We start from the raw sequence: 16,383 nt of genomic DNA, 5'->3' as shown, positions 1-16,383 counted from the left end.
GACAAAAAGAAAAAAAAAAAAGGCAAGAGATTTTGAGTCAAGTAGATATGTGTCAACTATACCACTCTCAAGCTGTGCTGTTGGCTAAGTTTCTTAGCCTCCTTAACTCATGAGAAATAATATCTTCCTCATCAGTGGCTGCAGAACAACATGAAGCTGCTAGAATAAAGAAAGATGCTACTGGCTGCTAAGACCCATTAAACCTTTTCATCCTTCCATCGTTTGTGCATTTCCCCTACACATACTGAGGCATCCCTAGTGGCTCAGAGATAAAGAATTTGCCTGCCAATACAGGAGATTCAGGTTCGATCCCTGGGTCAGGAAGATCCCCTGGAGAAGGAAATGGCAACCCAATCCAGTATTCTTGCCTGGGAAATCCCATGGACAGAGGAGCCAGGTGGGCTACAATCCATAGGGTTGCAAGAGTCAAACACGACTTAGCAACTAAATAACAGTAATAACCTACACCTAGTAATAGTGATCCAAAAGGTCTTTTTGAAGTTCAGTTGAGTTCAGTTCAGTCATTCAGTCGTGTCCGACTCCTTGCGACCCCATGAATCACAGCACACCAGGCCTCCCTGTCCATCACAACTCCTGGAGTCACTCAGACTCACGTCCATCGAGTCAGTGATGCCATCCAGCCATCTCATCCTCTGTCGTCCCCTTCTCCTCCTGCCCCCAGTCCCTCCCAGCATCAGAGTCTTTTCCATGAGTCAACTCTTCGCATGAGGTGGCCAAAGTACTGGAGCTTCAGCTTTAGCATCATTCCTTCCAACCCAAATCCAAACAGGTGCATTCACAGCACCTTTTCTTCTGAACCCTGCAGTACCCTGAGCCCCTCAAATTGTGCCCCTATCCCCAAGGACAACACCTGATTCCCAGCCTAAATGAAAGTGTGGACATATTTTAGCATGAGATGACGACCAGGGATTTCTTATTTGCTCCAAGTCCCAGTCCTTAGAAAAGAGACATCACTTTAACTTCCCAGAACTTCTTTCTATATTCATTTCCACTTGTGCTACCAACTGAGATAGCATAGCCTCCCGAAGAACAGCTAACTTCACCACCTCCTAGTATTTGAAAAGGATCCAATGTTAGTTCTGTGATCTAATCTGAGCAAGGGAGAATTTAAGAGAACAGTACTATATCCTAGAATAGAAAAGTCAATACTCTGAATAAACACATGCTCTTCTTTATATATTTATCCATACCACAGACAGGGATCTCTCATTCCTATAACAAGCCTCAATTTTAATATCCTCACTAGTAGAACTCGGATCCTTTGACCCTTCTTGCTATATCTTAGAACTAACTCTGAAATAGTCACAGATATCAAAACCCATTACACTGCCGAATTTTCACTCATCTTCCACACATTCTGTTTAGTCACTCCCTCCTTCCCTATCCCCTACTGCTTGGCTTCAGCAGTTTCATACACAGGCACACAAGAATCCCAAGGTTCCTACACTAGGGTGACCATCTTTGATCAGTATCATCTCTTCCTGTGAGCCTACCTACGACCTGCTAACTACAATACTAAAAATACTGCTGCTTATATGCTTACCAATGAAACATATTCACCTACTGAAAATGCTCTTCTAATTAAAAGCGTGTTTCTATACATTAAAAACACTATTTAAGGTGCTTTGGATGTGGTATCTAAGTATCACTTTACAGGGACTTGCCTAGAGGGTCTATACTTAAGATTCTATCCTTCCAATGCAGGGGGCACAGATTCAGTCCTTGGCTGGGGAACTAGGATCCCGCACACCATATAGCATGGTCAAAAAAAATTTTTACATAAAATTTAAAATATCACTTTTCTTTTATTATTTGTCTTAAAACTTGAACAGAATCTTCTAAAATTACTAATAATAATCTCAGTAGACTCCCTAGCTTTCAACCTCAGAGTTCTTGCTGGCTTCACCAAATATCCAACTAATAAGAAATAAACAAAAGTGTGAAAAACTACGACACCTTCATTTTCAGTTAACAAAGCATTCCCTTTTAAACGTTTTATCACTTTCTGATGTACACTAGAACTACACTGTGATCAATGATAAAAGACTAGCTAGCGAGCAATTATTTTATACACATACTTACCTGCATAGGTTTTAGTCTTCCTTTTACCTCCACTCCTGGAATTTGCACATACCATGATGCTGCTAAATTTCGCTGTATGTATAAAAGCATGTTGACTGGTTTTAAAATTTCAATGTCATGTTGTGGTAAGTCAGCCTGCAAAATTGTTCTGAAAGATAATTAAAAATTTATTTTATATTTCTAAAATGTACATTTTAAAATGAAGACTATCATCATATGTGTACCAGTTTCCACACAGCATTTTTCCAAACACTAAAGACTGCTATCAGAATTCTTTTAGAACATGCTTCTTTTCAAAAATCAATCAGGATAAGTTTATAAAACAGAGCTACATAAACAAAGCCCATGCAATGCTGATTTCAAAGAAACAAACGGCATGAGTATGACTATTGCGCTATTTACTATCTTTCCCAAAGACTAATAATAGCTACTAACCAATGTCATACAAACAAATGTTACATCCTCCTAAAACATCTCTGAAGGACAAAGAAAGTGGTGCTGTACTAGGCCCTTAGGTTTATGCTATTAGTACTTCTCCAAACTCAAAGGGAAAAGCTCACCAAACCTAGAAGTTAAACAAGCATATTGTAATAGTCATTTCTAGCCTGCCATCTAACACATATTTGAACCACCAAATAATTCGCTCTTGTCATCCAACAGAGCCAACACCTTCCCATTTTGATTTGATAATCCATTAGATAGCTTACTGAGAATTCCTAGATGTGACATGCTTTGGAAACGAGAAATAAATCTTAAATTTTATTATATTTTTAAGAAGGCTTTGTCCATGTATAGCTCTGTGCAAAGCAAATAAATAAATATCTAAATTGAGTATTAACAATAATCTTATAATAGGAAATTTTTATAGAGTAAAAAAACACATCATAAATTTAGTAAGACAAAGTATAGATTCTATGAGGTCCATCACTATCAACCACTAACCAAAAATCAATGGTCAAAGTTTCATGATTAGAAGAAATAAGGAATATGAACCATGAACCACTAGAGTGTTTTACCCTGGCAATGATTCTATAAAAATTCTATTTCTAGTAAGTAATACATAGTTGGGGCTTCCCTGGTGGCTCAGTGGTAAAGAATCCACCTAAAATGCAGGAGATGCAGGTAACTCCTGGGTAGGGAAGATTCCCTGGAGAAAGAAATGGCAACCCACTCCAGTATTCTTGCCTGGGAAATCCCATGGAGAGAGGAGCCTGGCGGACTATAGCCACAGAATGGAAAAAGAGTCAGACACAACTTAGCGACTAAACAGTATGCAATTGGATTATATATTTATACCTGGACAGCTTTAGCTGAGTGAGTTGGATGTCCATTTTATCAATGATGGGGGGTAGAGAATGATGTCCCCTAGAAACTACATTAAACCGGTTTTCAACTGTGATTAAACCCAGATCTGCTATAATAGCATTAGGTGATACTGAAGACTGAGGAATGATAATAACTGGTGCTTTCAAGTTGATATCCATCAAAAGGCGGAAACTCTTTTCAGCCAAGTCTTTCATGCTGGAAGCAGCTCTTTCTGCAGCCTGGGCCGTAGCTGAGCTCAAAGCTTCTTTGGCAGTTTGAAAATTGTTGAGGAAGTTCTGTGGGAAAATACTGGTATTTAGAGTTCCCCCCAAAACAGGGATTTATTTTTTAAAGGAAAAACTTTAAAAAAGTGAAGCTAAATAAAAGAGGTGATATAAAAGAGATGTTATTTATGACTGTGTACATGAAATAAAATTTAGAAAGATACACTCTGATATATTAACATGAACAAGAGTCCCTTCACTTTATGTATTTCAGAATTATTTGTTTATTGACAAATTTTGGTAGCAATTCTTTTTTGTGTGTGTGAAAATAACAATGTTTATTGAGGACTTGCTAAATGCTTTACATGTTTTTCTTTGTTTCATATTTTTTAAGTATTTATTTAAATTGGAGGCTAATTACTTTACACAATTGTGGTGGTTTCTGCCATACATGGACATGAAACCTCCCTTTCACTCATTTAAAACCTCCCTTTTACTCATGAATGTTGGCCATTTCAACCCAAATTTACATAAAGAGGTGGAGGAGAAAGCTTTACGGCTCCCAAAGTAGCTTTGAATCTGTACCTCTAGGTCATAGGAATAAAGTCTAGTCTTAGAAACTAAGGTTTTGCCTGCTTATTTCTGAAGATTCTTTTCTTAAGTGTACTTCAACATGAGCAAAGGTGCTTAAGTTTTACAATCTTGCTATCACTAACAAGAGTCAAAAATTATTTATTTAGAGTAAGATACCATTCATCTCAAATTCAACTAAACACAGAAAGTCTTTTCCCAAAAGAGAAAAGAACTGGAAGCGATATTCTTGATGCACATCCATTAATAACACAGATGGCTTATTCAGTTGTTTATTTAACTAACCCCCCTCCAAATAAATTACTTTTCAGAAAAATAAAACATCATGGTTTACATAGAAATGTGTGATTTGAAAGCTTTGATTAACAGTCCTGCTAAAAGAAAGGTATAGGCAAATTAAACTCATTACTCCATGAAACTTACATGGAAATAAATAATTAAAAGAATTTTATGGCTTTCTTTATTATAATTATAATCAAAGCTGTAAGTTCCAGTATTAGCCCTTCCAATGCCTAATGGTCTCCTTAAAGGATTCTTTTAGCTAACCATATTTTAAGGGTATCTCTCAAAACAACTAAAACTGAAAAGCCATAACAAATATCAGAAAGTATTTTCAAACTATGTAACTATGTTAAAGAATGATCCTTCATAGTTGGTTCAAACCAATAATAACTGTAATAATCTATTTAGCATTTAGGAGTTTATCACACAACCCTATTTAGTAAAGATTTTGACTATCTAGATTCAGATACACAGGCAAAGATATTTAGGCTTCAATGAGAAATAAATATATTTTTAAAATAAACTTACCAAAAGAGACATGAAGAATTTATGAACATACACAATCTGAATACAACCCACTTTGAGACTAAGTTTGCCATCTACTTTAGACATATCAGAATAGGCCTTTCCTTCTGTGGCATCTGGATAAAGAGTCATTTCAAACCTAAAGACTTCATCTCCCAAAATAGAGACAGCCTAAAAGTATTAAATTAACTCGTTATTACATCAAAAGAATTGTATCACTGTATTACACAGTTTCTTATTACAGAGTCCTTGACATACAAAGAAGCATCATTTATATCCAAGCTTCAACAAAATACTAGTTAAAAGCATTTAACTTGACAATAACATTTTCCTAAATCTCTAAGAAAAAGGTTTATCAATGGAGATATCAATCACTTAATTGGTCAAAAATTACTTTAACACATCATCTAGTCTACATACTGGAGAAGGCAATGGCACCCCACTCCAGTAGTTCTTGCCTGGAAAATCCCATGGACAGAGGAGCCTGGTAGGCTGCAGTCCATGGGGTCGCTAAGAGTCGGGCACGACTGAGCAACTTCACTTTCACTTTTCACTTTCATGCATTGGAAAAGGAAATGGCAACCCACTCCAGTGTTCTTGCCTGGAGAATCCCAGGGACGGGGCAGCCTGGTGGGCTGCCTTCTATGGGGTCGCACAGAATCACACGTGACTGAAGCGACTTAGCAGCAGCAGCAGTCCATATACAATGTGAAAGCAGACAATGACCATATTCATGGCCAATTCCCAACAAATTGCCTGACACATGACAGATACTACATATACACTGAACAAATGATTAAAGACATCTCCAGACACAAAAAAACAAAAATAAATTTCAATACTGAAACACATTTTTTTAATTACCTTTTTGTGAATGGATGTTAAATCAACATTCGTAACTATGATATCCTTAAGTCTGGCAAACATGTCGGTCTGCTTTGGCCGCACAGAGACAGAGGCATCCATTCCTGTGGGAAATACAACACTTTTAATCTAATCCAAGTGAACTAATTCAGTGTTATTTAAATTCAATAATATACTACCAAGATAGAGAACAGATAAAATTACTATTAGACATATGTGAAGTAACAACTTAGTTTTTAATAGTTTTTTAAAAATGTTTTGGCTGTGCCATGTGGCATGTCAGATCTCAGTTCCCCAGCCAGGGATCAAACCAGCTCCCCCTGCACTAGAAGCACAGAATCTTAACCACTGGACCGCCAGGGAAGTTCCAAAGGTAGCAATTACTATGTATGAGATACTTATTAAATATTACAATATCTTCAAGTGCTAGAAGCATCTCACCCATAAAATCTGTGGAAATTTCAAAACAAAAGTAATCAAATTTCAAAGACAATTAATCACAGGTCTCCAAAAACAAGTATCCTGGGCATTAGCATGATCAAAATCATTTAGGACAACACCTAACATACGTTGAACAGTCATTTTATAAACATTATATAATGAAAACTATTAATCTGAAAACTATGAATAAATATAATTTGATGAATAAATACTATTCTTTCTACAATAAACTTTATCCAAAACACAATTTCTCTCCAAAAAATGTTTGTCATTTTCATGATTTCTAAAGGCATGATTTTTAAAAACACTTCTCAGAGTGAATCAGAGAATGGCTATAGCTCAACCCCAAAAATGAACCTAGATCATTACCACGTTACCCATAAACAGATCCTTAGTAATATCTGCTGAATGGAACTGATTTTCTAACCCCTGTTAACTGCTTATTATGTACATGACAGGCATTTTTCTTAATATATGCAAATATGCAAACTTAATCCTCACAACAATCCCATGAATAATTACTGTAACAATGTCCGTTTTATAGATGAGGAAACTCAGGCATGGAAACATAAATTAACGTGCTCAAGGTCAACCAGTAAGTTTTAGAGCCAAAATTTGAACCTTGACAGGCTGTTCCAGAATCCATGGTATAATCTGAACTCATCTTTCTATCAGACTGATGATGAGTAAAGCTTATAAAATTTCTTTTAGAAACCTCTTTTACTGATGTTATATACGCACAAAAGGCAAGGGCCATAGGACAATGACAATTTCTTTACTCAGTGAGATGCTCTGCTATTCATTTCTCAGTTTAAACTCATATTATTTTGAAAATGCAAACAGAACATGAGACTAAATCTTAGACTTATTCTGAAAAAAATTTTAAAATATAACAAATGTCTTATATCAGTCATGAATCATAACAAATTTACTTCTAACATTTCAAAGCATATCTCTGAAAAGTTTGCAGGAGTCTTCAATATAAATAAACCCAAAGATGACTCATGATGATCTAAAGGGGTGGGATGGTGCGGGGGAGGTTCAAGAGGGAGGGGATATATGTACACATATGGCTCAGATGGTAAAGAATCTGCCTGCCAATGCAAGAGACCCAGGTTCAATCCATGAGTTGGAAAGATTCTCTGGAGAAGGAAATGGCAACCCACTCCAGTATTCTTGCCTGGGAAATCCCATGGACACAGGAGCCTGGCAGGCTACAGTCCAGAATGTCACAAAGAGTCTGATGTAACTAAGCAACTAACACACTCACTTTTTATAGCTCATTCACTTTTTTTTTTTTTTTAATGACTGTGCTAGGTCTTCACTGCTGCACCCAGGCTTTTTTCTAGTTGCGTTGACCAGGGGCTACCCTTCTTTGCAATGCTAGGGCTTCTCATTGTGGTGGCTTCTCTTGTTGTGAAGCGTGGACGTGTGTAGGCTTCAGTAGTTCTGGTGCAAGGGCTCCGTAGTTGTGGTTCCCGGGCTCCAGAGTACAGGCTCAACAGTTGTGGTGCATGGCTTAGTCGCTCCACAGCCTGTGGTATCTTCCTGGAACAGGGGTTGAACCCATGTCTCTTGCACTAGCAGGCTAATTCTTTACCACTGAGTCACCAGGGAAGCCTACCGATTCACTTTTTTATACAGCAGAAACTAACATAACATTATAAAGCAACTATACTCCAATAAAATATTTCAAAAATAAATAAATAGGGCTTCCCTGGTGGTTCAGCAGTAAAGAATCTGCCTGCAATGCAGGAGATGCGTCCGAGAAACACGGGTTTGATCCCTGGTTCGGGAAGATCTCCTAGAGAAAGAAATGGCAACCCACTCTAGTATTCTTGCCTGGGTAATCCCATGGACAGAGGAGCCTGGCGGGCTACAGTCCATGAGGTCCCTAAAGAGTCAGATGCAACTTAGCAACTAAACAACAAATACATAATAAAGTTTACCATTTAGAAAATAAAAAAATGGAAAGTTGTATCTTGTTAATGAATGAGAAAACTCAATATCATTAAGATATCAATTCTCCCTAAATAGGTCTACAGATGCAATGCAATTCCAATTAAAATACTACAAGGCTAAGAAAAAAAAAAATACTACAAAGCTTTTTGTTGAAATTGGCTGTTGTCCTTGAAGTCGCTAAGTCATGTTCAACTCTTTGTGACCCCACAGACCATTGCACACCAGACTCCTCTGTCCTACACTATCTCCTGGAGTTTGCTCAAATTCATGTCCATTGAGTCTGTGATGCTATCTAACCATCTCATCCTCTCCCGTCTCCTATTCTTTCTGCCTTCAATCTTTCCCAGCATCAGGGTCTTTTCCAAGAGTCGGCTCTTCACATCAGGTTGTCAAAATATTGGAGCTTCAGTTTCAGCATCGGTCCTTCCAATGAATATTCAGGGTTGATTTCCTTTAGAATGGACTGGTTTGATCTTGCAATCCAAGGAACCAAGAGTCTTCTTCAACACCACAATTCAAAAGCATCAATTCTTCGGTACTCAGCTTTCTTCATGGTCCAACTCTAACAACTGTGAAGTTGGAAAGCTAATGGTAAAATTTACACGGAAATGCAAAGAATGTGGAATAGCCAATCAGATGAGGGAAAAAATATAATTTTACTGTTACTGAAATCTTGGGGGAAAAAAAAAGACAAGCCATGAGAAATCTACCATGCAACAAGCTCATTCTTCCTGAAGGTCTATGTAAAAACAAAAGTACCTACACCAAGGAATAAGTACTTACCATGTATTCTAATATCTGCAATGTTACACTTCTGATCACAGACAAAAACATTAAATGCATTTAATTTAGCGGTGACCTTTAAATCAAACACATCGTCTTGAGAAGAGTTGCTGGATACTGAAAAGTAACAAAATCCTTGTGATCAGCAAAATGTAAAGAAGATATAGCACATAAAATAATCTCAAATTCACTAGAAGTACAATATGAACTGTGAAGAACCAAAAAGGTCTCCATTAAGATTATACATATTATTATTTTTAAACCAATTTTCAAATGCCAATCAGACAAAAACTAGTATTTTTCCATCCAAATTAAAAATAAAGGCAACCTTTATTAGCACCTGGTAAGTACAATTTTGTTAGATGGAAAACTTTACTATAACTTTTCTCCTAGAAAAAAAAGAAAAATCCCTATAATAGAATTCTAGGATTCTAACAGAGATAAATTTTGATTTGGAACTTCTTTTCACATCATATATTAGATCAAAGAAAAATATTTCATGAAAAACTGAAATGGTAAATTAGTAAAAATATGTATTATTAACTATGACACGTACAATACATGTTATTAACTATACAGCCAATTTCTCTAGACTGTATTCTGTTTCTCCATGAAGAATCCTAAGATAAAGTCTGTAAGAAATGAACATAAAGAGCTAAAGTTAAGGAACAAAAAGCTACTTTATAATATGTATTTGTGTCTATGTACATGTCTAAGAATCACAATCAAATGGATTCCCTTAATCTATTTTAGTTCAAGTCCGGATTGATAAATATAAGATATAATTTCCTAGAGATGTGTCTTGACTGAAGGAAACAATGTTTCTTATAAAACTGTAAAAGTATGGGGACATCAGTCCTTAATCACCAAGATGATAAAAGAGTTTGTTTGTTTTCCCTTAAAATTTAAAGTAGCATAATCAAACCATAAAAAAACAGCTACACAGCATAACTAGAATATTGCTTCTTTGGATTAGGATTTTTTTATAGTTTATTGTGAGCTTAAATACTCCCTGTATCAGATCTAATATTACTAACAGCTTTACACTTTAAAGATGCCAGTAATATAGATACTGCAACCAATTATGGTCTGAAAATTAAATGACCAGATATTTAGATACTCACACCATATGATATGAAAGAAAAATAATTAAAGTAATATTTGACTTAAAAATAGGCACATATTCACTCAGGCTATACTACATCTAATATTTTCAGGGCACAAGTCATGGCATGTGCCCATATCTCTATGTGACTTAAATCCAGTTTTGGTTTGAAATCAAAGTGAGTCTGTCTCTTCCATGAGATTATTCCTTTTGTGTCTTGCAAAGCTTAAATCTGTTGAGTACCAGGTAGTTTTAACTGACTGAAATGGGCCTTTGTTACTATGCATGACTGTGATCATACTTTAATTTCTTCCTTTCTCACTTTCACTAGAGTGAAGGCTATGGGCACATCAATGCAAAGTATATACGACTTTATTTCATGAAAAAGCAAGGCAGTGGAATCAAATATAAATACATGATTAATATTAAACACATACTTAAAATCTCTCACTAAATTTATATCAATACCATAAGAGTAAAATCCGCTTTCTTTTGAAACCAACATAATCTGTTAAAGCACTGGAAACATTAAGGTGCTAAATGGTTATCTTAGCTTAAAAATACAAGTTATTCTGTTCAGTTCAGTTATTACATATGATTATTAAAGTTCAGGTAGAAAGTATGAGACCATGACTCAAAAGTTAATACCAGTTTTGGCAATGATACTTCTGGACTCCCCCATAAGTGGTTTCAGCTCCGAGTCCTTCTTAGAAGGTTCAGAGGATGGAACAGCAGAGGACAAAAAATCCATGAAGGACAGTAAAGCTTCCAAATGAAGAACTAAGTCTAAAGATGAAAATGAAACCTAAGATAATGAACAATTAGAGAGGCAAATTTCAGATATGGAAACATTTTTATGTCAAACTTCAACATATACAAGTAGCCCAAGAATAGTTCAACCAAGGACCTTTTTTATTTGAGAAAGAATTCACTATTACTCTGTTAATCCTTTATCAGACAATAAACTAACACTGCCAACTTCCACACATGACCATACTTCTAACTTCAACAGAACTTGATAGCTTTTAAGTAAAGATTTAGAAGTATTATCAGCCTTAGCTCAGTCCCCTTATAGAAGGTTCCAGGCAATGTCTGTACTGAGCCATACTTTCTGCCTGACCCTTAATTTTTTTTCTAATCCTAAAGTCAGTTAACAATTCAAGTGCTTAATGCTTCCATTAATAGGATGTCAAATAAGAGTTGTAAATAAAATTCCCTTAAAAATGTATTATTTTGTCCTCAACAAGGAATCATTAATTTGTACGTGGGAAACAAATAGTCTTTTAGGAAATCAAATAAACTTTTGTAATAATTTTATCTCAGCTCTATATTCATTTCTTCCATCTACAAGATTAGATCTATTATCATTACCACTCTTACTCTAATTTTAGAACTCACAATCTCACAGCTAAAGATGGCTTTGAAGCTATATTTAATCATTAACATATACCCTAGCCTTACAGTGAGTTAGAAAAGACATACCTCAAGTGTTTGTTTGGTATTGTCATGAGTGGTTTTAAATTCTGGTCCATCAATGTCTGCCTACAAATAATGGAGGATTAAATCACCAGGTTGGAAACAATAAAAATTCACACAGTGCAAAAATATATATACATATAGTCTTTACTTTTCAAAGCATGCTATGAAAACACTATAAATATATTTTTTAAAGCAAAGAAGAATATGCCCAAAACACAACCACATAAGTAATTCTCACATTCTGTAAAAGCAAAATCCCAAACTAGGAGGAAATGCTAAAGGTAGGGAAAATGCTAGTGCATCTGGATTATATTTTGCTTCAAGTTACAATGGAACTTTGTATATTTCCACTTATTCAAAAACATACGATTAACTCTGAAGGTTACTGAAATGATCCAGGACTGTCAGATGCTTGCATAATGCACTATAATCAACCAGTTTTAGAATAAAAAATTTTAGGGGAAAAAACTGAGACATTGAATATGGGGGAACTATGTAACTTCATACATTCAAATGTTAAAGAATTTTAGAACTAAAACTAGGTACCTTTGTCAATAACATTTTCAGAAGGGGTTCATCTGTTACATTGGAAGAGTTAATAATGTGAAGAGGTCCTCCTTTAGAGTCTAAAAGAGAAAGAGAGATCATGAAGTCTTTTAGATATTTCAAATATATTAAAAACAGATCAGCCAGATACACAACATATACATTTCCCAAACCTCAACAGTTGGGTGGTGCAGTGGATAAGAATCCACCTGCCAGTGTAGAGGACACAGGTTCCATCCCTGGTCCGGGAAGATTTCACAATGCTGTGGAGCAACTAAAGCCTGTGTGCCCTAGGGCACTTGAGCTACAACTACTGAGCCTATGTGCTGCAACTACTGAAGCCTGAGTGCCCAAGAGCCCGCATTCCACAACTACGGAGCCCGCAGGCTGTAGTTACTGAAGCCCTTGAACCTAGAGGCAGTGCTCTGCAACAAGAGAAGCCACCACAGCAAGAAGTCCCCTGCACCAGAACAAAGAGCCACCCCAGCTCACCCCAACTAGAGAAAGCACATGCAAAGCAACGCAGACCCAGCACAGGCAAAAATAAACCACGAAAATACATTTTTAAAGAATTCAAGAGTTGTATGCTAAAAATGGTGACTTTTACTATATGTATCATATCTCAGTAAAACTGGCTTTGAAATAAAATCCGAGATACTCCACAAAGACAAAAAACCAGCACTAGCCAATTACAAATGATATAATATTTGGTACTACTGGTATTACTTATTTCAACAAATAAGAATATATTAAAGGACAAAGCTAAAAAATACTTAAACTAGGGATTATTCTCAATACAAGTCTGCTTTACTTAAAGTGACCCCATAGAATTCCAATGAACTTTAAATACCTGTATTAACTTCAAAAGTTACTTTGGTGCAATTTAGAAAGTGAATTTGAAAGGTTGAAGAGACTACAGAAGAATGCTAAACTTTTTCCTCTATATATTTTCATATTGCTTGTTATTTTTTACAAGTATATATTAATATTATTAATATATTAATATAACAAAAAAACTGCTGTAATTTAAAAATAAATTTAAAAATCAAACAAAAAATTTACTTTCTAGTAAACTAACTCACCTTTCAAAAAGGGTCCCTGGGCTCTCTACCTGAGTATTGTACTTGGGTTGTGATTTCCTAATATGTCAGTTCACAGAGAATAGTTATAATGTTGCCTTTTACAAGTTCTGAAGTGTTTTATATAGACACTAGAGACATAGGCCTCATTCTTCTTTTAGATATATTCTACTTTGTGCTAAATATTTAGATATAGACTTACTTTATGATCAATTACTACATAGATAATGAATTTTTTATTTTTAAATATCAAATTACTTTCTACTAAATGTAATAAATTTAAACTAATTAAATAATTACAGTGACACTAAAAGATATGCTTAAAGTTTATAAAAAGGTAGGGACCTCTGTCTATTACATGCACAATTTACAAAGACTACACTTCATACTTACCAGTGAACTCAAAGCATCGCATACTAATCTTTTTTAGATAAGCTTCAGCAGTCAGGTCATAGGCTTTAACTCTAGCTTCCAGTCCAAGCTGCAGGACATTTAGTTCATGTAAAGGCCTTCCTTTCTTTTCTGCTTTTTCCATCAAAGTAATCACAACCTAGAAAAAGATACCAGTATTACCACAAACTATTTCACTAATATACAATGAAGATATAAGTTAACAATTTAATAACCATCCAGAGTAATATAATAAAAAATTCACCCAATGTAAAGATGTGCACTTCTATTTGTGTCTGGAAATTGCCTAGGGTTATTTACTTTGGAGGCACACTTACCTGTTCAGATTTTTAAAGCACAGCCAATATATTCTAGTGGATTTCAAGACAGCTAGGAAAAAAAAAAAAAAGTGGTTCTACCTAATTCCCAGAAGTCCTAGTCTGATGGATGGTGTCAGACTAAATCTCAAAGTCTGAGATATACAATCAATTTTTAAACTACACTTAAGGCAAGGTTTCTCAACCTTGGCACCAATGACATCTGGGGCTGGGTCATCCTTTCCAGGGAGGAGCAGTCCCAAGCACTACAGGCTGTTCAGTGGCATCACCGGCCTCTACCCATTGGCTGCCAGTAGACCCCTCTCTCTGGATGGCAAAAACCAAAACTCTCTCCAGATGATGCCTATTATCAGCAAATTGCTTCCTCTTACCCTAATCACTGTCCTCGCAAAGACAACTGTAATTACATGTATCACAAATGATATTAAAAAGGACTTATGGGTTTTTCTATGTACATATGTTAATGAAGCCCACGTGCAAATAGAATGATTCATCTATCAACGTTTCAATTATCAAAGCTTAAAAATCTTCAATAACTTAATATCACCAGAAAAACAGCAGACGTTTAACATTAAGGAAGTTTGTTTCAAAGCATATATTTCAGATTTTAAAAGTAGCATTCAATTGTTTAAAAATTTATTATGCTTAACTCAGAGACAGAATATAACCTCTACACAACTGTTTAACGATGAAGGGATTTTTAGGGGAAATTGTTTTCTTCCAAGTCCCTCTGTGTGACGCTTTCCCACATATAAACATGTTTATGTCTGGTTCCTCTCTCTACCCTGTCCCAGTCCCCTTCCTGAATCCTGTTTCTCAGACTCCATTTTATTACTCTTTAAAAATGCAACCCAAATCTCACTTCCTCCAGGAAATCTTCCCTGATCCTCTCAGACTGCTTAGATGCCCTCTTCCTACTGTGAGGGCACCAAGGACGGAAACCACCTGCCTTGGCCAGGCATGATGATAACCGCTTGCCTGAACTGTCTCACAGCAGAAGGTCCAATAAGGAAAACAGAGCTTCCCCTGAAAACTAATGGACAGAATTCGGGATAAAAGCGGATAATAGGAGGGAGGAGATGCCAGCGAACAAACCCAGAAGAATTCAGACAGGGCCAAAAGGAGGAGGGAGGAGACAATATGTCCAGCCAACCTCCCAAAAGCCCTCACACTGCTATCGACATTGGCCGAGTCACACGTGCACCGTCAGGAAGACCCTGAGTCACCAAACGTATTTGGTGAGCAAGATGACTGGCCAGAGATAACCTGGCAACCAACCCCATTACCATGAACCAGAGACTGGGAACCACGTGACAGAATGTAATTTAATGGGAATATTACAAAACTGTTAATAGTTTTCTTGTTTGAGTTGAGTCTATGCCTTTTACCTTTGTTTCCTTAGCACTCAGCACATGCAATGAGTATTTGCTACATGTGTGAATACAGAAGAGGAAAACTCATTTACTCTTTCCTTAAGAATCTGAAGCTGGACAGCAGACTAAAAATAAGATAACATCTTTTAAATTTATACACATTTTATTCTATTGTATTAATGGTTACTAACATTTTCAAAGAATTTTCTCAGTCCTTTTCCTGTCTTTCCTATACAAAATCCAAAGCAAGCCACATTCCATTTGTCCTAAAATCATGTGAAAAGTGTGTTAGAGGGCATACTACCATTTTTTCTATGAAATATTATAACCTCAAAAAATAATTCATCTTTAATGCTCAAATTTATAAATATTACATCTACATACAAATTACAAATAGCCTATGTAAGATTTTTTTAGTAATTCCAAATATCCATTATCTATTCACCTCATTTTATAAAAACAGATGAAAATTACACACCTCTTTAATTTCAAAATTCAACAGCATATTAATGATGTCTACAGATTTTATTTCTTCTACTCCAGCTGTTGAAGTATCTTGAGAAACATGCACATCTTGTTTTAATGTAGAGATTTCAAGTGGCTCTTTAATTTCACCTAAAGAGGTTTAAAAGAAATTGATTTACCTCTATTCACACATTTCCTACATGAATACTCAATGAGGACTTAGACAAGTACTCCAGACTTGGTGCAAGCATTCAAAATCTACACATCAGAATTATACAGCCCCAGCCCTTAGAGAGCTCAGTTTAGTAGAAGATACATAGACACACACACATCATATATAGTACAGACAAAATAAGCAGGCTTCAACTGCTTATTAAATAGACAAACGTTGACAGACTCTATGTAAGTGGATAGAAACCACGTAACTAGGCAAGACACTGCCATAAGGAGATCAAGAAAGTCTTAACAGGACAGTTATCTTCAAGTGGAACTGGAGGATCTCCTCAGAAGAGACAGGAATAAAATAAG

At 35.9% G+C, this 16,383-nt stretch overlaps 1 protein-coding gene across 5 annotated transcripts in view; it reads right to left on the bottom strand.

The window, feature by feature from the left end:
* VPS13C (vacuolar protein sorting 13 homolog C) overlaps positions 1–16,383 on the bottom strand; it is a 181,570-nt gene that overhangs the window by 69,874 nt on the left and 95,313 nt on the right. For all 5 annotated transcript variants that reach the window (XM_027553850.1, XM_027553846.1, XM_027553847.1 and 2 more), the window contains 10 exons: positions 15,869–16,005; positions 13,683–13,839; positions 12,211–12,290; positions 11,668–11,727; positions 10,834–10,990; positions 9,081–9,197; positions 5,895–5,998; positions 5,034–5,201; positions 3,400–3,704; positions 2,104–2,251 (listed from right to left, as the gene is read on the bottom strand). In XM_027553850.1, coding sequence (XP_027409651.1) covers positions 2,104–2,251; positions 3,400–3,704; positions 5,034–5,201; positions 5,895–5,998; positions 9,081–9,197; positions 10,834–10,990; positions 11,668–11,727; positions 12,211–12,290; positions 13,683–13,839; positions 15,869–16,005 — 1,433 coding nt within the window. The remainder of the gene's footprint in view (positions 1–2,103; positions 2,252–3,399; positions 3,705–5,033; positions 5,202–5,894; positions 5,999–9,080; positions 9,198–10,833; positions 10,991–11,667; positions 11,728–12,210; positions 12,291–13,682; positions 13,840–15,868; positions 16,006–16,383) is intronic.

This window comes from Bos indicus x Bos taurus, chromosome 10 (assembly GCF_003369695.1).
Source record: "Bos indicus x Bos taurus breed Angus x Brahman F1 hybrid chromosome 10, Bos_hybrid_MaternalHap_v2.0, whole genome shotgun sequence".
Classification (NCBI taxonomy): Eukaryota; Metazoa; Chordata; class Mammalia; order Artiodactyla; family Bovidae; genus Bos; species Bos indicus x Bos taurus.
Note: the sequence above shows the minus strand (reverse complement) of the source record. Positions and strands in the feature narration are given on the sequence as shown.